This window comes from Pseudonaja textilis, chromosome 6, assembly GCF_049901715.1.
Source record: "Pseudonaja textilis isolate UNSWEBS1 chromosome 6, rPseTex1.2, whole genome shotgun sequence".
NCBI classification, from domain to species: Eukaryota; Metazoa; Chordata; class Lepidosauria; order Squamata; family Elapidae; genus Pseudonaja; species Pseudonaja textilis.
Window position 1 is genome coordinate 3,795,765 of NC_141995.1, and position 23,033 is coordinate 3,818,797.

Here is a 23,033-nt window from a genome sequence, read left to right on the forward strand (position 1 = left end):
CTCCTTTTATTCCAGTCTAAGTTCCAACTTGTAAAATAGGATAGAAAAAAATCATTTTTCTAAGGAACACAGTTAAAATGCAGGTTGCTGGGATGACAGTAGTAGCCAAGCTTTGGGTTGAGGTTGCATGTCTGCCTTGGCTTAACCTGCACGTTTTTGGAAACCGGCAAAGGAAAATGCTGCCTCTTACAATTGGGCCTAGGAAAACTCGCCGCGGCCAGCTTGCCTTGACGAACTTGTTGCTACGCAAGCAGGAAAACTCGCTGTGCATCCAACTCGCCACAGGACGACTGTACTGTAGACCTGTTCCTCGTTTAATATTATGGAGATGCTTAACGATTATTATTAATAATAACATTGTAGTTTTCTTGCGGTGAGTTGTCCTGTAAGGCAGCGAGTTGTCCATTCAGTTTTACCTTTGGCCAGCTTTGTATCCTGATACGTCTACTGTCAAGTGAGGAGGCTCTTCTCATTAGGCCCCACTGCCAAAATACTAGCTTTGCCGCTGCCCAGCTCAGAGACCCCGATGTTGCCTTCTCTCTGTGGGTCTAGATCAGAGGCCCCCAACCGTTGGGACACCGGCAGGGATCGGGACTGTGGACAGGAGGTTTTTCCGTGGACCGGAGGGGACGTGGTTTTGCATTCTGACTGCACCCCTCGGATGGGGCTTCGCTTGTTTGCGTGGCCTGGTTTTTGGCATGCCACGGCGCAGTGCCAGTCCATGCCCAGGTGTCAACTCATAAAATATTTCTCTGGTCTTTTTAGAGTTGCCAACAGAAAGGGTGGGGGGAGCAGTGCAGCAGCTTGCAAAACCGAAAGTGCATTCCACAAATGTTTTCAAAGATGGTCATTAGGTGACTGAAGTTTCTGCCATGCAAAGATCTAACCGGAGAGCATGACTGATGACTCTGGGCTATGGATGCGTCCCATTGGAGGATATGAATTACGATACACCCAGGGATGGGGGGAAAAAAACAGGGTCAAGGGTGACAATGAATGGTGTGCCTCAGAGTCAGCTACACCCAGGCAGTGCCGGCATGTTAAGTCCCAATAAATCTTTTGGAAGTTTGGCTCGAGACTCATGATTTAAATGGGGGGCAACTGCCGGAATCCTGACACCAAATGGTTAGGAAAACCCTGGTCTAGATGATGCTGGGTTGACCCTTTGACCCGTCGAGATTCCAGAATTCTCTGAGAGCGCCCTCACGTCAGCCCTGAGCTACAAATATTCACCTTTATTAGATTCCAGACTTTTGGCTGTTTAATTTCAGCGCCTCCAGCTGCGCCAAAGCGATCTCCCAGAGCTCGGGATGCTACGACAGTGACAGTCCCGAAGCTTATCAAGGAGGCGAGAACAGCAATGGGCCATCCTACCAGTCTCGAGGCTCAGAGAGCGGCTTTGACCGGCCCGGCGGAGTGCGCAGCTCGGCTTTGCGCAGACAGGCTATTCAGAATTGGCACCGCCGGCCATATCGGAACAGCACCGAGGGCGAGGAAGGAGACATCTCCGACATCGGATCCCGGACCACTGAGTCGGAGGCGGAAATGTGGGACCTGGAGCCCAGGGTGCCCACTGAGGTCCAGCAGGTGAATTTCTCCAGGCCGGGACACAATTCCAGGATGGCAGGTAGGTTTTGTCCCCTGAGCAGACCGGAGTCCAGCAAAGATAGTGGGGTCTAACATCAGTTGTAACAGAAATAACAGAATTAATAATAATTATATAATCGCAGAATAACCGAATTAATAATAATTCAGAATAACAGAATCTCTCTCTATAAAAGCAAAATGCCCCTCATGCATCGTCACAAAATCTCCCGAACCGTAAAGCCTACAGCTTCGAAATTTGGCCTGTATGTTCCTCTTGGCTTCTAGGTGCTCAATAAGAAAGGATTTTTCCAAATGACCATCAGAGCGTTTAGAATATTTCCTATATTATTATTGTTATTAACACGCTCTGATGCTAAGGAGTTCTACTCCGCCTCCCCACCTGAAAAGAAATCTCTTTCAAAGGCAAAACACAACCAGAGGAGTTTCAGTCTCAGTTTCACAGCAGCACCAAGCAGCTTTAGTACAGAACAGTTGAGCTAAGCCACACCCAGGCTCCTTGCTGTCTCCTTCTAGCTCACACAGCAAATACTGTTTCACTTTCCAAACAGCCCTCAACTCTCTCACACACTGACAGGACACCAGCCAGATGAATACCGATGGATGCTAGTACGCAGAGGCAGAATTTTTCCTTCCTTATCTTCCTCCCCCAAAACAGCCCAGCCACATAGTTTCGTAGCGAACTAAGAGTATCCAGCTACAGAGGTGGTATTCAGCTGGTTCGGACCAGTTCTGGAGAATCGATAGCGGAAATGTTGAGTCGTTGGGAGAACCGGCCAATCCCACCTCTGGCCCCGCCCCCCCATTCTCTTCTCCGCCTCCCTTTGAGTCCCAGCTGATTGGCTGGGTCTTCTTTAGTTGCCCTGCACAGGAGAACAGAGCTGGAAAGCAGGTTAGTGGGGTGGGGAAGGAAAGGGGATTTTGGCAGTGAAGTGAGCCGCATATAAATATAATTAATCATTTTTTGCGTCTCAGCCAGGTCCGATGCTGGAAAAGCGGGCCGGCCGGAGAGAGGAAGCACCTCCCGTTCCAACGAGGTGATCAGCCCGGAGATCCTGAAGATGCGGGCTGCCCTCTTCTGCATCTTCACGTACCTTGACACCAAGACCCTGCTGAGGGCCGCCGAAGTCTGCAAGGACTGGAAATTTGTGGCCCGGCACCCCGCAGTCTGGACCAGGGTCTTGCTGGAAAACGCCAGAGTCTCCTCAAAGGTGAAGCAGAGCCTTCTACTCCTGTTAATGGAGGTTCTTGTCTTTTATTATAGGTACTCCTCGACTTAACAACCATTTATTTAGTGACCGAAGTTACGACAGCACAATTATGACTGTTTTTTGTGTCTACGACCATCGCAGGGGCCTCATGGCCAGGTGATCCAAATTGGGATGCTCGGAAACTGGCTCATATTTACGACGGTCACAGTGTGTCCCCGGGGGTCACACGATCCTCCTTTTGCCCACCGTCTGACAAGCGAAATCAAGGGGGAAGCCAGATTCGCTTAACAACCGTGTTACCAACTTAGTCACAGCAGTGATTCGCTTAACAACTGTGGCATGAAAGGCTGTAAATGGGGGGCAAAACTCAATAATTGCCTCACTTAGCAACGTAAATGTTGGGCTCAGTTCGAGGCCTAGCCGTATATGCCAGTTGCCGAATATATCAATTTGCATCTTGTGGGAGGCTACAACCATTGTTGTAAATCTTTTTTTTTCCAGTGCCGTTCAGGGGTGGGATTCTACCGGTTCAGACTGGTTCGAGGGAACCGGTTGTTAAAGTTACAGCTGGTTCACTGAACCGGTATTCTCTGGGAGAGGTAAAAACAGGCCTTCTGAAAGTCTGGAAACGGGCCTGTTTCCAGCTTTCGGAGAGCCTCCAGAGTCTGGGGAGACTGTTTTCACCCTCCCAGAGGCCCAGGGGAGGCCTCTGGACCCTTGGGAAGATGAAAACTGCCTCCCCGGACTCCAGAGGCCTACGGGAAGCGGGAAACAGGAAGTTCCAGTCAGCCCTGCCCACCCAGCAACCAGGCAGTGAACCAGTTTCCTGGGATTTTTGAATGCCATTGTAACTTGGAATGGTCACTAAACAAATGGTTGTAACTAAGCCGAGGACTACCTGTACCGATATTCGTGGCGCAAGCTTCCCGGAGTCTCGGAGGGTTTTCTGGATGTTGTGTGAATTGATGTTCCCTTTTTCATCTCATCCCGGGCTCTCGTTCCATCTTCCAAGCCGAAGCCAAAAAAAAAATTGTGCATATCATTCCGAAAAAAATTGGCTGTGTCGAATGGACTTGCGTGGAATATTTATTTTACCTGGTGGCGGTCTGGATTTGATACACGGCTTATACTTCTCTTTTCTTGATTCAATATTTACCCCGTGTTAATTGCCAATTTCTTTATTTACTCGCTCTGTCCCAACTTCCTGCTCATTGAACTCACGCCAGCCGCTTACCATAAAAGAACAAAACTTAACATCCCATTTTTTAAAAAAAACAGTTAAAATGAACTATTCATGAACTCAAACACTCTGAATTCCGATAACGAGGCTTCTCTGCATCCTTCAGAGCCCGCTCCCCACAACCTTAAAACCAAACTCGGTTCCAAGGTAGCTTATTTCTTAAACAGGCCCCTTGGTCCCCTTTAGAGGCCAAAACCAAGGCCTTGGATTGTGTCTAGCAAACAACGTACACAACATGGATGTGATGTATTGCAATACAGTGGCTCAGGATGTAACATAGTGGTCTTTTTTTTTATGCCAACGGATGCCTGTGGATAGTGTTCAAGGGTAGCTCCTTGTTGAACTTCTTGCAGCAGTCAAGCCGGGATGCTAATCTAACTCTGGGTCCTACTCCGTTCCATAAAATGGAGGTAGTCTTCCACCCGAGCTCACAACAGAGCCCCAAATCTCTGTGAGGTTCAGTGGTTCTGTTAGTTCTGCCCCGTTTTACGACCTTTCTTGCCATGGTTGTTAAAGTGAATCCCTGCAGCCGTTCAGTTAGTAAACACAGTTGCAAAGGGAATCTGGCTTCCCCATTGACTTTGCTTTGGAGAAGGTCGCCAAAGGAGATCCTGTGACCCCAGGATACAGTCATAAATCTGAGTCAATTGCCAAGCATCTGAATTTTGTTCACGTGACCGGGGAGGCACTGAGAAAACAGTGTGAGAAAACAGTCATGCGTCACTTTTTTTTTTCCAGTGATGTTGTAACTTTGAACAGTCACTGAACGACGTGTTGTAAACCAAGGACTACTTATATCAGTTTATTGTAGTTGCAAAGTAGAGCCATGTTCTGGAGGCCATTACTCTCTTTTTTTCTCCAGTATCTTTGCAAAATAGCAGCCCTGATAGGATATTTAATCTTATTAGAGATTAAAGATTACTGTAAAGTGTACAGTATAATGAGCCAGAATAGACCATTATAGTTGGTTAACTGGAGAGTACAGGCTCCTGCATGAGGCAATCTACATTATGATTGGTTGTTGGGTGTAAAAGGGGAGTTTTCTCCCCCCTCTTTTTTCCCTTCTGTGTGCTCTGTATACTGTTCTGTGATTTACCTCATGATTTACCTCACGATTTATTTACCTCATGGTTTACCTCACGATTTACCTCACGGTTTACCTCATGATTTACCTCACGATTTACCTCACGATTTACCTCATGATGTAGCAATGTACCTGACTCTCTTGTTTGTTTGTTGCATATATATATGGATAGTCCTCAACTTACAACCATTTAGTGATGATTCGAAGTTACCACATAATTGAAAAAAGTGACTTGTGACAGTTTTTTGACACTTTACAACCATTACAGCTTCCCCGAGAACAAAATTCAGACGCTTGGCCACTGACTCACATTTATGACGGGTCGCAGTGTCCCGGGATCACTGTGATCCGCTTTGGCGACCTTCCGACAAGCCAACTCAATGAGGAAGCCAGATTCCCTTAATAACCATGTGACTAACTTAAACACTGCAGTGATTCACTTAACGACGGTGGCAAGAAAGGTGGTGCAAAACTCACTTGGTATAGGTCTTGCTTAGCAACAGAAACTTTGGGCTGAATCATGGTCGTAAGTCGAGGACTACCTGTAAATGTAAAATACATCGATTTAGAGAAAACTACAAGCTCGTGCCGGTATCTCTGATTCCATTTGGACACCGGCTGTGCAATTCCCTGACAAGTTATTTTCTCTATTTTTATTTTCCTTGCACAGTTCCTGGTTATGCTGTCACAGTGGTGCACCCAGACGCATTCTCTCACCCTCCAAAACCTCAAGCCCAGGCAAAGGGGGAAGAAGGAGACGAAGGAGGATTACATGAAAAGCACACGGTGAGGAAGATGGCGGTCTTCCAATATCTGAATGGCTGCCTCAAAGGAGAGGAGGGGGGGTCCATCTATTCCCCAAAGCCCCTGAAGGCTGGACGAGAAGCAATGGGTGGAAACTAATCGAGGAGAAAAGCAACCTAGAAACTAAGGAGAAATTCCTGACAATTATAACAATTAACCAGTGGAACAGCCTGCCACCAGAAGTTGTAGGTGCTCCATCACTGGAGGGTTTTTAAGAAAGAGACTGGACAGCCAGTTGTCTGAAAAGGCATAGGGTCTCCTGCTTGAACAGGGGGTTGGACTAGATGACCTCTGAGGTCCTTTCCAACTCTGCAATTCTGATAATTTCTATAGAACGTGGGGAGACTGGCCGTACAATCCAGTGTCCCCCACTTTTCCTGGGTCAGGAGAGGAGCTACTGACATGTTCCAGGTAATTGCCAAAGACCATCAGCCACTGCTGTTGGCAGGCTAGTTTTAGGGGTTCTGGCAGGGGCTCATGGGTCTAGTCGTTGGTGTTTTCAGTGGCGTTTCCGTTGGGTTTTCGCGTTAATGCGATTTTCTGTTCTCGTTGGCTTGCCACTGAGAGGCTAACTTGGTGGTTAGGTGGGCAGTTGTTAATAAATTGAAACATCATAACACCTGGTACAAAGATTCCCATCATCCCCAACCAGCACGGCTCTCAGGTTCCACTGGGAAGGCTGTAGTTCGTCAATGACCTGGAACTAAGCATTTGAACTCACCGTAGGAAATATTTCTCCAATGGTCATGGCCTGCTGAGCCTGTTTCAAAAACGTTTTCAAAACTTGTTTCCTTCTAAATAGTATTTCTCAGCTTCTTTATAAGCTATATGGACTTCATTTCCCAGAATTCCCCAGCCAGGATGCTGCTGGGGAAGTCTGGGAGTTGAAGTCCACATGTGGTACCTGGGGAAGTCTGGGAGTTGAAGTCTACATAAGCTTGAGTGGGGAATTCTGGGAATTGAAGTCCACATGTGCTGGATGGGGAATTCTGGGAGTTGAAGTCTACATAAGCTGAGTGGGGAATTCTGGGAGATGAAGTCTACATAAGCTGAGTGGGAAATTCTGGGAATTGAAGTCTACATAAGCTGAGTGGGGAAGTCTGGGAGTTGAAGTCTACATAAGCTTGAGTGGGGAATTCTGGGAATTGAAGTCCACATGTGCTGGATGGGGAATTCTGGGAGTTGAAGTCTACATAAGCTGAGTGGGGAAGTCTGGGAGATGAAGTCTACATAAGCTGAGTGGGAAATTCTGGGAATTGAAGTCTACATAAGCTGAGTGGGGAATTCTGGGAATTGAAGTCCACATGTGCTATCTGGGGAAGTCTGGGAGTTGAAGTCTACATAAGCTGAGTGGGGAATTCTGGGAATTGAAGTCCACATGTGCTACCTGGGGAAGTCTGGGAGCTGAAGTCCACATAAGCTGAGTGGGGAATTCTGGGAATTGCAGTCCACATGTGCTACCTGGGGAAGTCTGGGAGTTGAAGTCTACATAAGCTGAGTGGGGAATCCTGGGAATTGAAGTCCACATGTGCTACCTGGGGAAGTCTGGGAGTTGAAGTCCAAATAAGCTGAGTGGGGAATTCTGGGAATTGAAGTCCACACATCTTAAAATGGCAAAGTTTGGAAAACACAGATTTAAATCATTCCTTTTCCAAATAAGTTGCATTAATATTATTTTCCCCCAATTTTCTCAGCAATTGACACTGCAGTAAGTTGAGAACGTTGGAAATCAAACACAGGATTTTTCAAACACAAAACGAGAACAAATCACGGTCTAATTTAGCCCTGCAGCCGATCCACGTGGTTTCATATTGGTTTAATCCTTGTTCCTCTGAAGAGTTTTTAATTTGCAGAAAAGGCTCACCATGCGCTTAAGCAATTCCACAGAGCCACAAAAGATTTAAATAATTTGTAATTTTTTTCTCTCTTCCTTTTTGGGGGGGATTTGCCTTGCTATAGGGGATGCCTTGAAGCGGGACTGGAGTCCTTACTCAAAGCCTCTGGGAGTAACCTCTTGATCCTACGGGTTTCCCACTGCCCCAACATTTTGACGGATCGTTCCCTCTGGCTGGCCAGCTGCTACTGTCGAGCTCTCCAAGCCGTCACCTACCGGTAAGCGGGGGCCGTTGGGGACCTCCAACCCAAATCAAAGTTTCTCATTCTGAGGAGAAGGACTGAGCCTGTTCGGTTTGGCCAACCTCAGCCCAAGGTTGACCCAGTTTGACCAAGAAGGTCTTAAGCAAGACTGAGCTGCAGTGTTGTGGTTCGCCGGCAGTGGGGAAGAAAAGGGACCAATCCAGGTCTGGACAGGACTCGGACGAGTGGGACGACCATCTGGGAGTGGGGTGCTGAGTCCAGAGCCCATGGAGTCCGGTAGCAGCGAGGCAGAGGACCCAAGGGAGCCTGTTCCCAGTGCGCGTATGCCCAGAGCTGCTAGAAGGCGAGAGCAGCTGAGACAAAAGGGGCAACTCGGGAGTAAGGCTGAGAGGTGATGGCCCCTCCCCTAAGGGATAAAAGTCAGGCCAAGATGATGAAACCTTTGCAGGAAGCAAAGTCGTTCAATCGGTTCAGATTCTTTCTTGAAGCTCTTTGTACTTCGCTTGGATTTTTTTCCTAGTTCATTGGTTCATTTCTGTTATGGGCGGCACTTCGCAGGGAAGAAAGGCGGGTGCTTATCTTGAGGGACTGTTTGAGATTCATTACAGGCTGGGAATGAAAATAATTCCCAGCGTTGCAATAAAACAAGACTTGTTTTTAAGATAAGCACGTGCGTAATTACGGTCTTGGAAGCCTTGGTCAGAACATGCTGTAGAGAGGAAATGCTGATGGCAGAGTCAAGAGAGGAATTAGTCTAGACTCCTTACGTTTCTCCAACTTACAAGTAGTTCTGAAAAAACAACTCGTTTAGTGACCGTTAGAAGTTATGATGACATTAAAAAAAAGTGACATATGGCTATCCCGCTTAATGACCATTGCAGCTTCCCTATGGGTCAATCAAAATTCTGATGCTTGGCAACTGGCATGTACTTGCGACAGTTCCAGTGTCCCGGAGGTCACGCGATCCCCTTTTGCGACCTTCTAAAGTCCATGAGGAAGCCAGATTCGCTTAACAACCCAGGCTCCTAACTTAACAACTGTAATAGATTCGCTTAATAACTATGGCAAGAAACATGAAATGAGGCACAAAAAAACTCACTTCACCGTTTCTCTTAGCCATGAAAATGTTGGACTCCGTGGTGGTCGTAAGTTGAGGGTGGCCCATATTGGGACCAATGAAAATGGAAACAGGAGGAGCCCCTGGTGTGCTCTGGTGCAAAATTTAAGCCCTACTCCCCAGAGTATCTGAGTCCCGGGGGAGAACAACGGCAGAGCTGGCGCCGATGCCAACCAGACAGTCCTTGGCACCGCACGGAGAAGAGAGAGGCGGTGTGAAATAATCACAGCCTTTTTACTCCCTCCGTCGGGGCTGGCGAAACAGCAAGAGAACAAAAGACGGGGGGTGGCGTCGCACACACACACACACACACACACGCACGCACACATCGGGCTCCCTCGCTGGGGCTTTGTCCTTGTCATGGTTGGCACTGCCAAGGAGCCGAGCGCTCCAGTGGGTTGTGAGGGGTTATTGTGCTGCCAAGCTTGGGAGGGTGACACCTTGTAATTTAGCCCAGCTGGAATCAGGCACTGTGAGATGGGGGGCGCAGCCCTCAAAATATAGAATCAAAGAATAACAGAGGGAATGGAACCTGGAGGTCATCTAGTCCAACCCCCTGCCCAGGCAGGATACCCTATACCTACACCGTTTCAGACAAAGGGGTTGTCCAATCCCTGCTTGGAATTCCGACGCTTGGCAACTGGCATGTATTTATGACGGTTCCAGTGTCCTGGGATCACGTGATTCCCTTTGGCGACTTTCAGACAAGCCTCATACCTTTAACCACCGGTTGTAAAATGGGACAAAATTCACTTTGCTGTCTCTCTCTCTCTCTCTCTTAGCAACAGAAACTTTGGGCTCCATCATGGTCGTAAACTGAGGACCCACCTGCACTGTAGCCCGTTCTCAATGTTTCCTGAGCAGAGCGGGGGTGGGTTGGACTAGAAGACCTCCAAGGCCCCTTCCAACTCCTTGTTATTCTGTTTAGGTTTTGATCTCATTCATTTTTGCCTCCGTGATTCAGGCGTGGGAGATAATTTTCATTCCCGCGTCGTTGCCGGTTTTGCAACCCTCTCTGACTCATTTTGCTGCACCGTTGTTGCTTCTGCCGAAAGAAATTAGCGGCGTAGAGGCAACCAAGCTCTTGTCAAGGGCGACTGCGGAGAGGCACAGGGTTGAGGTGGCATTCAGACATGGCACCGCTTCTAAGAATAGAGGGTGCCGGGGACACAGAGCTGGCAGGAAAGAGGAGAGCATGGAACAATTTCTCCGTTGCAGATATTTTTTTTCCCAGGGTAGATGGTGTGAAAGGAAACACACAACAACCCTGGCATCTGTTGAGTTGGCATCTCCGTTCCTGCCATTCTTTATACTCAGCCAGCCTGGAGATTAAATTCATTTTTGTTATCTAAGAGGGGCATCATGTGTGGACAGCCTGTTCTAGAGATCATCTATCATTCCCTTGGTCCTTCCTTGCTCCATATCAGAGCTTTGGTGAGGTAGAACGTGGTCCAGATCAGGGGTCGCCAACCTTTTGGACCTCAGGGACCACCAAACCGGAGGTGGTATATTCAGCAGGTTCTGACCAGTTCTGGAGAACCGGTAGCGGAAATTTTGAGTAGTTCGGAGAACCGGCAAATCCCACCTCTGGTTGGAGATTTTACAGTATCCTTCCCTTGACATGCCCACCAAGCCACACCTACAGAACCGGTAGTAAAAAAATAATAATTGAATCCCACCACTGCACCAAACTCATAATTTTAAATCCTGCGGACCAGAGACCCTGAGGAAAATCCCCCCAAAAAGTCTGCAGGAAAATCCCCCATCCCGTTTTCCTACCAACGGAGATCATTCTTTAATTGGGATTGCAGGATACCGTCTCCAGCTCTGTTTTCAGGGAGAGAGAGAGAGAGAGAGAGAGAGAGAGAGACTGAGACTGAGACTGAGACTTTTGGCTTCATGCAAGGAAACAGCAGAAGCAGCAGAAGTCTTCCTTTCTTTTCCCCAAACTCCACCAGAAATGAGTCTTTGTGAGACTTGTTGCGCCGGCGCAGCTTCTTGGAGCAGGAGGCCTTGTAGGGCCCCAAAGACTCATTTCTGGCGGAGTTTGGGGGAGTGAAAGAAAGATTTTGGCTGCTTTCTTTGCATGCAGCCAAAAGCGGGAGAAAGATTTACAGTCCCCTGTGACCCTGTTTCCCCCCTCCCTCCCCTGTGTCATAAATCAGATTCTCCAATTGAGCACGTTCACAGCCTGGTTGTCATCAATCACATTCTCCAATTAAATATATCCGTGGGCAAAAACTCTGGTAGTTTAGTTACAATCTTTTAAAGATAAGAGTTGGAATGTACTTTCGCTTTGCTGCACTTCTCTTCCAGATCTCCTTCCTTCCCCCCTTTCTTTTTTTGTGGCAATTACTAAAACAGGCATAGGCATGTTTTATGAGTTGACACTCATTTAATAACTGTCTTGCTTAGCAACGGAAACCTTGGGCTCAATGGTAGTCATAGGTCAAGGATGATATTTAATCCAGGTTTAACGGTCTGGCTGGGAGCAATGCACTGCATTGGATCTGTGGTCCTTCTGGGTCCAGCTGTCCCATCCTCCACTGCCTCCCTTTCTCCCTCTTTTTTTTCACTCCGGATAGTCAGAATGTACCTGCAGAAGTTGGCAGTTTTCTAATCTGTCGGGATGACTCATCCCTTTAATTAAGGCCACGCCAAACAATTCAGGAGCCTTGGCTGTGGCAGTTCTAGGAGAGGCAGATGGATTTTTCCAGATAATTCATGCTTGCTTATTTTTAGCGTCTTCTCTAGCGGGGAACTGGGTCATGCAACTTGACAATAAAAAGCCCAAGCTAGTTTTATAAAGTTTTTTTTTTTCAAATGAATTTATGAATCACCAGCCACTTCGATCGGCCAGTAGAAGCGGCCTCGGAGCGAGCGCCCATGCACACTTCCCTCGCCACGAGGCCGCTTCTATCGGCCAATGATAGCTCCCCGAAGGCAGAGTCACCAGCCGCTTCGGGCGAGGCGTGGCTGCCCACAGGACGCTCCTGACAGGAGTGCCCACGCACACTCCCCTTGCCATGAGGCAGTGTCTTTCGGGTGATGGAAGCTCCCCAAGGGCAGTCACCAACCACTTCGATCGGCCAGTAGAGGTGGCCTCGGGGCGAGCGCCCACGCACACTCCCCTCGCCACGAGGCCGCTTCTACCGGCTGATCGAAGTGGTTGGTGACTGCCCTTGGGGAGCTTCCATCGCCCGAAAGACACTGCCTCATGGTGAGGGGACGCGGGCAGCCATGCCTCGCCCCGAAGCGGCTGGGGACTCTGCCTTCGGGGAGCTTCTGTCGGCTATTGGGGTATTCTAGCCTAGGCTACCTGCAGGGTGCTCCTAAAGGCAAGTTTTCTTCCTCCCCTTCCCCCCCATTTCTCTTCACCTCGTGTCGTTCTAACGAACGATGTGAGACATGGCGGGGAAACGCATGGTTTAAATAGGCCTAAATTTTGGTGGTGGGGCTTAATTTCATCTCATGCCTAGAAATCATGCTTCCTACTGGCCTTCCTACTGGTGGAGGCCGTATTGTGGGAGAAACACGGAAGTAAATCTGGCTTATTTACAAATAATGCCCCAGAGGTGGGATGCTACCGGTTCAGCACAGTTCAAACGAACCGGTCGTTCCGACAATCAGCTGAGAGGCAACCGTTTCGCTCCAACGATCTTCTGTTCTTCTATTTGGCCCACACGCCGGCCCGGGTTCTAGACTGTCCTTGATTCCATGCTTTTTTGAACCTCGCTGCTCTGTGCAGCACAGCTGATTACTGCGCATGCCCTATGTTACACCCAGGGCTTGCAGGAGAAGACGGTTTTTCCAATGCCGCGCACGCAAAGCGCACGCTCACCGAACTGGTTATTATACCGGTTGACTCCCACCCCAGAGCCTCCCTCTGAGAAGGTCCAGATCAGACAACTGCTGACCCGCAACGTTGAGTTGCAAATCTATTCTCTCCAACGCTGCCCTCGTTCTGTGATTTACATAGACAAAAATCAGTATTTGTTTTCCTACACAGCCCCTTTACCAACATCTAATCCTTACTTTGTGCCAATTTTCCAGTAGAATTCAACTTTTTTTCTTTTTCTTTCCCTTTCTGTTTTCTTGTTCCAGGAGCTCCACTGATCCTGTCGGCCATGAAGTCATCTGGGCCTTGGGAGCAGGTTGCCGAGATATCATCTCTCTGCAGGTGGCACCTCTCCATCCTTGGTAAGAGGCACCCACGGACATTCACCTGTCTCCTCTTTTCCCTTTTGGAAACCCTCCAGCCCCCAGCCCCCAGCCCCCGCTATCTGGAGGTCTAGCTATGAAGAAGCTCCAGACAGCTTCTGTCATGCCCCTGTTGGAATCTGATTTCGGGGGGGGGGGGGTGTTGAACAGCTGACAGGGAGTGGGAGTGTGGCTCTGGTGGCTGTGGAGGAAACTGGGGAAGGGTACAGTCCGGCTGGGCATTCAGAGAAAGACCCAGGCCCAAAGACCCATCCTAGGGCATGCAGGGAGGAATGGAGAAGGGAGCAACGTGAGTTGTGTGGTTTACAGGGGAGGAAAGGGCCCTGATCCCCTTCATTAGCCACACCTGGGAAAACAGTTTAAAAGGGCAAAATGCACACAGCAAAGTTGCTGGAAGCAAAACATGAATTATCTTTGTTTGTCAAGTCTTATCTGAGTTCTGGTGTCCTCCCAACTGTGTGTGTTTCGTTATCTTTTGATGTCTTCAATCCCTTATCCTGCCCTGTCTCATTAATTGCTGCAGCTGTGGTTTGTGTTGGTTTTTTTATTTATAATCTAGATGTTCTTTGGGTTCAGACTGAATTTCTTCCCTTTAAAAACTGTTCTTGGGAGAGTTTTTTTCTTCAGCCAATGACAACTGGACATTGGGGAGGCCAAGTTGGAGGAATTAAAGGGACTTTACCTATTTTTGTGACTATGTTGCTTTTGTGCCACGCCCCTTTGGGTCATCACAGCTTCGTTGACAGATTCTCCTCCTAATTTGTATCTCCATGATATGACCTTCACGATTATTTTCTTCTCTCTCTCCTTTTATAAATATTTTCCAGCCAGCAACCCACCAGGTTTAGCAACCGTTGCCTGCAGATGATTGGGCGTTGCTGGCCACATTTGAGAGCGCTGGGCGTCGGAGGAGCCGGCTGCGGCCTGCAAGGACTGGCTTCCTTGGGTAAGTCCGGATCTGGGACTTTTTCTGGCCCGGGAAGAATAAAGGAAAAGAGACGTGGAAGGTGGCTTCCTCAAGTCTTCAGACTGGCCCTGGTTTAAGGCAGGGCTGTCAAAACGTGGCCATTTTAGGAGTTGTGGGCTCCAACTGGCTGGGGAATTCTGGGAGTGAAGTCCACACATCTAAAAGCTCGTTGGCTGGGGGATTCTGGGAGTTAAAATCCACCTATCTTAAAGCTTTCTGGCTGGGGGATTCTGGGAGTTGAAGTCCACCCATCTTAAAGCTTTCTGGCTGGGGAATTCTGGGAGTTGAAGTCCACTCATCTTAAAGCTCATTGGCTGGGGGATTCTGGGAGTTAAAATCCACTTATCTTAAAGCTTGTTGGATGGGAGATTCTGGGAGTTAAGGTCCACCCATCTTAAAGCTTTCTGGCTGGGGGATTCTGGGAGTTAAAATCTTAAAGCTTGTTGGATGGGAGATTCTGGGAGTTAAGGACCACCCATCTTAAAGCTTTCTGCCTGGGGGATTCTGGGAGTTGAACTCCACCCATCTTAAAGCTCGTTGGCTGGAGGATTCAGGGAGTTAAAATCCACCTATCTTAAAGCTTGTTAGATGAGAGATTCTGGGAGTTGAACTCCACCCATCTTAAACCATGATGGCTGGGGAATTTTGACCAGCTTAGTGTGCAAGGACCGTGGCCCCTTGACCACCCAGGAGCAATGTCCAGGCCAGTCCGAGTCTCCAATGTTGTTTCTTCTTCTTCCCTGTCAGCCCGGAACTGCATGCGCCTTCAAGTGCTGGAGCTGGACCACGTGACGGAGGTCAACCAAGAGGTGGCGGCTGAGGTGTGTCGGGAAGGCTTGAAAGGCCTGGAGATGCTGGTTCTGACGTCCACCCCGGTCACCCCGAAAGCCTTACTGCATTTCAACAGTGAGTAGAAACTCAGGAAAGGGGGAGGGGGGTTCTTGAAGTGGGGGGTGGCTGCTCCTCATCGAGGGCACCGGGAGGAAATTAGGGGACTCCTCTGCACGATGGGACAGAGATGGTATGGCTGGGAAAAGTAGGGGGATGTAAATCTGGGGCGTAGCCACTAGGTGGCGGCAAAGAGCTAGGGCAGAGATGCCCAACCTCTGGCCCCTTTAATACCTGTGGACTTCAACTCCCAGAATTCCTCCTCCAGTCACGCTAGCTCAGGAATTCTGGGATTTGAAGCCCACAAGTCTTAAAGTGGCCAGAGGTTGGACACCCATGTGTTAGAGCAAGTGTCTTCAAACTTGGCAAGTTTAAGACTTGTGGACTTCAATTCCCAGAATTCCTGAGCTAATGTGACTGGAGGAGGAATTCTGGGAGTTGAAGTCCACAAGTCTTCAAGCTGCCAAGTTTGAAGGCCCCTGCTCTATCTATCATCTGTCTGTCTTGTCTGTCAATCTGTCGTCTCCTCATCCATCCATCCATCCATCCATCCATCATCTATCACAAGGGCCTTCAAACTTGACAGCTGTAAGACTTGAGGATTTCAACTCCCAGAATTCCTGGAGCTAATGTGACTGGAGGAGGAATTCTGGGAGGAAGTCCACAAGTCTTAAAGCTGTCAAGTTTGAAGACCCCTGATCTAGATCTTTATATAATCTATGTCACCCACCTCTCTCTCTCTCCCTCTCTCTCTCCCCATCCATCCATCCATCTATCTTTATCTCTCCTATCAATCATCTATTCCTCCCTCTCCCCCTGTCTGTCTGTCTGTCTGTCAGTCCATCCATCCATCATCTATGACAAGGGCCTTCAAACTTGGCAAGTTTAAGACTTGTGGACTTCAACTCCCAGAATTCCTGAGCTAACATGACTGGAGGAGGAATGCTGGGAGTTGAAGTCCACAAGTCTGAAAGCAGTCAAGTTTGAGGACCCCTGGGTTTTAGAGTTTTATGTGTCCTTTGACTGACATATAGAGGTTGCCTGGACAATGCAGCCCAGATACAGGCAGTCTTTGACTTACAACCTGTCGCTTAGCAACCATTTAAAGTTACAACCTATCTGAAAAATGGGGTTTATAACCTAGATCTGAAGTAGGGCTGGCCAGCCCTTCATTCCGCTCACCCACCCATGCGCCAGTGGCCACACCAGGGATGCTTCCCTGCATGGTCACATGAGCAGACGTTCACACTTATGCCACTGTCATAGACGTGTGGGGTTTTTTTTGCAGAAAAGCAGGACTTGTTTCCATTTCAGGGCGAAACTGCAACTATTCTATCGGTTCCCAGTTACGTCCTCACATTCACTTAATGATTTCTGGGGGAGGAAAAAGAAGGCCATGTGACCGATTCATTTTATGACCATCATTGTCAACTCTTAAGATATTTCTATGGTCTTTTTAGAGTTGCCAACAGAAAGGGAAGGGGGAGCAGTGCAGCAGCTTGGAAATTGAAAGCGCATTCCATCAATAGTTCTTCAGAGATAGTAACTAGGTGACTGAAGTTTCTGCCCAGCAAATATCTAACTGGAGAGCCTGATTGATGACTCTGGACTATGGAGGTGTCCCATTGGAGGATATGAATTATGACACACCCAGAGGGGTGGTGGGAAAACCAGGGTCAAGGGTGACAGTGAATTACGTGTCTCAGAGTCGGCTACACCCAGGTCATGCCGGCATGTTAACTCCCAATAAATCCTTTTGAAGTTTTCGAAGCTTGGCTCGAGACTTAACTGGGGGTAACTTCCAGAATCCTGACAGCCATGACTTATAAAGGGCAGGCGCCATTATGGTCATATTTGATCACGTGGCCATGGAGATACGGCAATGTTCCTAAGTGTGAAAAACGGTCATAAGTCACTTTTTCCACTGCCGTTGTAACTTCAAACAGTCACTGAGTGAACGAGCATAAGCTGACTTGTACAAGAAGTTGGTGCTTTTGTTTTATTTTATTTTATGTTCTGCTTTGTTGCCTTTGATTGTTCTTGGTGTTTTTAATCCGGGCTGGCTGTTTAATGTGGTTTTTTTTTTTAATTGTTTCATTGTTTGGGGGCATTTTATAAGCCAGTCACTGGAAGGGATTGGCCGTAACAAAGCTAATTAAATTAAATTAAACTCATGTAAAAGTGCCCGACAGCAGCCCATCCTCCTGTCCTTTGGTCCGAAGAGGCCGGGCGCTGATTCTAAATCTGCTATGAAATCGTTTGTCTCTACGGATTGATACACACTCTTGATTAATGATGTAATTAAAAACTGGCAGCCCCGTTTAATCAAAGGAAAGCACAAACCTTTATTTTCCATTTTGGGAGAACTGAGAGAAACAGACCCGCTGGGAACGTGGCAGCCAGGAACAGAAATAGCGGTTCCTGTCAGCACGGAGAACGAATGGTTGTCCTTGACTTATCACCACCATTGGGACTGGAAAGTTCTGTCGCTAAACAGTGCATTTTGTTCAATTTTAGAATCTTTTGGCCGTGGTCTTTAAGCAGCTCATTGTGGTTTAAGTGAATCCAGATAGATGATAGAGATGGATGGATGGATGGAGATGGATGGATGGATGGATGGAGATGGATAGAGGTGGATGGATGGAGATGGATAGAGATGGATGGATGGATGGATGGAGATGGATAGAGGTGGACGGATGGAGATGGATAGAGATGGATGGATGGATGGATGGATGGAGATGGATAGAGATGGATGGATGGATGGATAGAGATGGATGGATGGATGGATAGAGATGGATGGATGGAGATGGATGGATGGAGATGGATAGAGATGGATGGATGGAGATGGATGGATGGATGGATGGATGGATGGATGGAGATGGATAGAGATGGATGGATGGAGATGGATAGAGATGGATGGAGATGGATGGATGGATGGATGGATGGAGATGGATAGAGATGGATGGATGGATGGATAGAGATGGATGGATGGAGATGGATGGATGGAGATAGATGGATGGGTGGATAGATAGATAGATAGATAGATAGATAGATAGATAGATAGATAGATAGATAGATAGATAGCAAAGTCAATGGGGAAGCCAGATTCACTTAATAATCATGTTATTAACTTATCAACTGCAGTGATTCCCTTAACAACTGAGGCAAGAAAGGGCACAAAACTGCACAAAACTTACAACAGAAATCCTTGGTTCAATAGTAGTCATAAGTCAATGACCAACTGTATATAATATCTCTATATATAAAAGCAAAATGCCCCTCAGGCATCATCACAAAATCTCCAGTACCGTAAAGCCTACAAACTTGAAATTTGGCACGTCTGTTCCTCTTGGCTTCTAGGGGCTCACTAAGAAAGGATTTTTCCAAATGACCCTCAGAGCATTTAGAGTATTTCCTATATTATTATTATTAACATGCTCTGATGCTAAGGAGTTCTACTCCCCCTCCCCACCTGGAAAGAAATCTCTTCCAAAGGCAAAACACAAGCAGAGGAGAGGAGGTTCAGTTTCAGAGCACCCAGCAGCTTTAGTACAGAACAGTTGAGCTAAGCCCCACCCAGACTCCTTGCTGTCTCCTTGCTCACACAGCAAATACTCTTTCAGTTTCCAAATAGCCCTCTACTCTCTCACACACTGACAAGGCGCTTGCCAGATGAATACCGATGGACGCTGGTAGGCAGAGGCAGAATTTTTATCCCCTTATTTTCCTCCCCAAATACTAAACCCGACCACATAGTTTCATAGCGAAACACGCGTATCCTGTTAGTATTTTTATACACGGTATATATAAAATTTTTTGACTAAATGTTTCCTTCCTGCTGCACCAACATCACTGGGCACCCTGTTGCGAGGTGTGTTTGTGTCGTGTCAAAACAGCCAAAATGGCTCCCACAGTCATGTGATCAAAGACCCACAGGGTTGTTAATGTGCCTTGTCTTCATGGACGCCATCTTGTCTTCATGGACGCCATCTTGTCTTCATGGGCGCCATCTTGACTTTTTCGACCTTTGGCGTCCCCGGTATCAAACCAAGTTCTCTCTCCTTCAAGGTGTTTGCCGGAACCTGAAATCCATTGTGGTCCAAGTTGGGATTGCCGATTACTTTAAGGAACCAAATAGTTCGGAGGCCAAGAAAATGTTTGATGAAATGATCAACAAACTCCAGGTAAAAGGATTCCTCTCGCTGTGGCTTACTGATGGCAGGTGTCCCCTTATAACAGGCCCGCAGCCCTTGAGTGGCAGGGACTAGAAACTTGGGTAGTGCAAACTGATGGGGATGTGTGGAAAAGAGGCTGAGAAGAGAAGCCTTTGAGGGCAGAGACTGAAGACAGGATGTTGTATTTCCAGATGCTGCATTGCAAAAAGAGGCTTCACTAAGTCACTGAGCTTGGAAGTTTTTTTTATAGACGTTTCATTACCCAACTAGGTAACATCATCCGTGCTCTGTGCATGGATGATTTGCCTAGTTTCGTCTGCAAGTAAGCAGCCAAGCTCAGAGCCCACCAAGAGCACCTCATTTCGTTGCACCCGCTTGTGAGTGTAATGACAAATAAATTCTTATGTCTTATGTCTTATGACCTCACAGTCCTCCTCTTCCTCCTCCATTCCACAAACCCCACTCCCTTCTACCACTGATGATGTTACCTAGGTGGGCCATGAAACGTCTCCAATAAAACCACCAAGCTCAGAGGGCAGAAAGGACCCCACAACCCTTCCTTCCTTCCTTCCCTTTCCTTTATTCCTTCTCCTTTCTCTTCCTCCTCATCCTCTCCCCCAAACCCTCCTCCCTTCTAGCACTGATGATGATACCTAGTTGGGTCATGAAACGTCTGCAAGAAAACCACCCAGCTCCGAGAGCACCAAGGACCCCCACAATCCTTCCTTCTTTCCCTTCCTTCCTCCTTCCCTTTCCTTTATTCCTTCTCCTTTCTCTTCCTCCTCGTCCTCTCCCCAAACCCTCCTCCCTTCTAGCACTGAGGATGTTACCTAGTTGGGTCATGAAACGTCTGCAAGAGAACCACCCAGCTCAGAGAGCACCAGAGACCTCATATCCTTCCTCCTCCTCCTCCCCACTCCCCTCTTCCCTGTAAATCTCAGTCCTTCTAGCACTGAGGAGGATACCTAGATGGGCAGTGAAACGTCTGCAAGAAAACCACCCAGCTCAGACAGCACCAAGGACCCCCACAATCCTTCCTTCCTTCCCTTCCTTCCTCCTTCCCTTTCCTTTATTCCTTCTCCTTTCTCTTCCTCCTCCTCCTCTCCCCCAAACCCTCCTCCCTTCTAGCACTGAGGATGATACCTAGTCGGGTCATGAAACGTCTGCAAGAGAACCACCCAGCTCAGAGAGCACCAAGGACCCCCACAATCCTTCCTTCCTTCCCTTCCTTCCTCCTTCCCTTTCCTTTATTCCTTCTCCTTTCTCTTCCTCCTCCTCCTCTCCCCCAAACCCTCCTCCCTTCTAGCACTGAGGATGATACCTAGTCGGGTCATGAAACGTCTGCAAGAGAACCACCCAGCTCAGAGAGCACCAAGGACCCCCAACCGTTCAACCCTGAGCTAGAAATACTCTATGGTCAAGTTAGATCCATTTGTAGACTTTGTACCACGTAAGAAATTTGGTGACTTTGAACCCGGGACTCGAAGCAGTTTGCCCAATTGTGTCATACAGTCCCTGAGTGATGGCTGGGAATTCCGGGGGGCCTAGCCCCCCCATCCTGGTGGGTGCGTGGTTGGGGACAGCTGGACTTAGACTGATGCTTCTCAACTTTGGGCCGCTTTAAGAAGTGTGAACGTTTCTCCAAAGATATTTTTTCCAAAAGGCAACTGGACTTTCTCAAGTTTTTTTTTTTCCCCTTTGAAAACATATTTCTTCTCACCAGCTCTGAAGGAGCTTCTTGGATGAGAAGCGAAACATTTTCAAAGGAAAACAAAAAACAAAAACCCAGGTTAAGGATGATGGAGAATTTCCACAGACAATGCGTGGACTTCAACTCCCAGAATTCTCCAGCCAGCTATGTCAAGTCTTAAAACAAGTCTTAAGGTGGGCAAGTTTGGAGATGCCAGCTGAGGAATTCTGGGAGTTGAAGTTCACAAGTCTTAAAGTGGCTGAGTTTGGAGATGCCGGCTGGGGAATTCTGGCAGTTGAAGTCCACAAGTCTTAAAGTGGCCAAGTTTGAAGACCTCTGCCCTAAGACAACTTTCCTTTACTTCCTCCTGTTGAGGTATTCACCATTAGGAGAATGAGTGCACTCAGGGAAACGTAATGAGAGTGATATTGAATAACACACAACCAGCATACAGATACACTGAATAGTAAAATGTAGGTTTTACTTCCAGTAAACGGGTTAAACAAATCCAACAAACAGTCTAAATCATACATGGTTAAAGCAGTTAGTATCAGTCCAGGGAAAATCCAAAACCAAAGTCCAGTATCATAAACAGAGCTCAGTAAACAGAGTTTGTTAACAGTTGCAAGACTCACAGCAATCCAAGCAGAATGACGATCAGGCAAAAGGCAAAACGAGAAAAGCAAGGAGAGAGAAACCAGGTTTCTGGCTCCATCTGATGGCTGTTGGAGGAACCTCAGCCAATCACAATTACAGCATTCTGTTAAAAATACAACAGTATTAAATGACTATCTTGGTTTATATATTTCTAACCCAACTGTTAGGTGACTATCATTCCTTACACCTCCCTCCTCCTCTTCCTCCAGGCTTTGAAGAAGAGGCCGGGCTTCTCAAAGATTTTACACATTAAAGTGGAATCCGGTTGCTAACCTTGGCGAGGGACAATCCCGACCAACCGTCGCTTTACATCTCCTGACTGCCTTTTTGTGAAAGACTGCCTGGGATTCCCACCAAGCAGCCATGCCGGCTTCCGTTGATTCCCGGACCGCCAACCTTGGAAGAGGCCATCCAGCCCAAGCGGATGCCTCCTCATTTTGAAGCAGGTCTTGAGTTCTGGAAGAGACAGGCTCCTTCTCCAGGCGGGAGAGGGGAAACGGGGGGAACCCGAGGAACATCCGAAGTGACGGTGCTAACAAAACTCACCCGAGAACCGCGAAGAAGAGCCGTTCTCCCGCCATCTCCCCCTTGTTCTCCTCGCTCGCTCTTCCGCAAGAAGCAGCTGTGCAACCACCTGCCTCCCACCGCTGCGTTGTTTTTCGTTGTCCTCTCTTGCCTAAATTTGGGGTGGTTTTGTGTGCAGGGGGAGGCCAAGTACTCAGCAGGCCAGGATCGTGCAGAAAAAAAAATTTGAAAGCTTTGTACTTCCTTTCGGGGGGCCCTCCTGCGTCGACGGGGAAACGTGGTTTCCTGGCTTGTCCCCAAATTTAAAACTCAGCCACGGCAGGCCTCTGTTCTCTTGCTTGCTTGCTTTTTTTCTCCCCACTAACCAGCATTTATTTTGGATTTTTTTTAAAAAAAAAAAATTTTTTTAAGGATGGGTGAGCTTCTACGGCGTAAAGGAACACGGACCTAACACTGTCGTTTTTATTTTATTTTATTTTTTGCGGGGAAAGGATAAAGCAGCATTAAGCAGAATTTCCTCCACTCGAACGGGGAGAATAGGGGAGATGGTCGCTCTCCACAGCACAGAAATGTGACGGAATACGGCTGAAACGGAATCCACGTTTTTCTGTCTCCCAAGTGAACATTCACACATGCACATTCCCCTCTTTGGAGCCAGGGTGCTTAACCTTCATCCTGCCCAGGGGTTGTAAAAAGCATTTTGCCAGCGTTCCGGGTGGCCTTGTCTTTTCTATCAGTGTCTCATCTTTTCT

The 23,033-nt window shown here is 47.8% G+C and overlaps 1 protein-coding gene across 1 annotated transcript in view; it reads left to right on the forward strand.

The window, feature by feature from the left end:
• FBXO41 (F-box protein 41) overlaps positions 1–22,076 on the forward strand; it is a 36,095-nt gene extending 14,019 nt beyond the window's left edge. The window contains exons 4-12 of the mRNA XM_087935709.1: positions 1,272–1,627; positions 2,581–2,816; positions 5,811–5,926; positions 7,904–8,056; positions 13,263–13,358; positions 14,207–14,325; positions 15,094–15,252; positions 19,303–19,418; positions 21,966–22,076. Coding sequence (XP_087791835.1) covers positions 1,272–1,627; positions 2,581–2,816; positions 5,811–5,926; positions 7,904–8,056; positions 13,263–13,358; positions 14,207–14,325; positions 15,094–15,252; positions 19,303–19,418; positions 21,966–22,028 — 1,414 coding nt within the window. The 3' untranslated portion in view covers positions 22,029–22,076. The remainder of the gene's footprint in view (positions 1–1,271; positions 1,628–2,580; positions 2,817–5,810; positions 5,927–7,903; positions 8,057–13,262; positions 13,359–14,206; positions 14,326–15,093; positions 15,253–19,302; positions 19,419–21,965) is intronic.
• Positions 22,077–23,033: the final 957 nt, after the last annotated feature.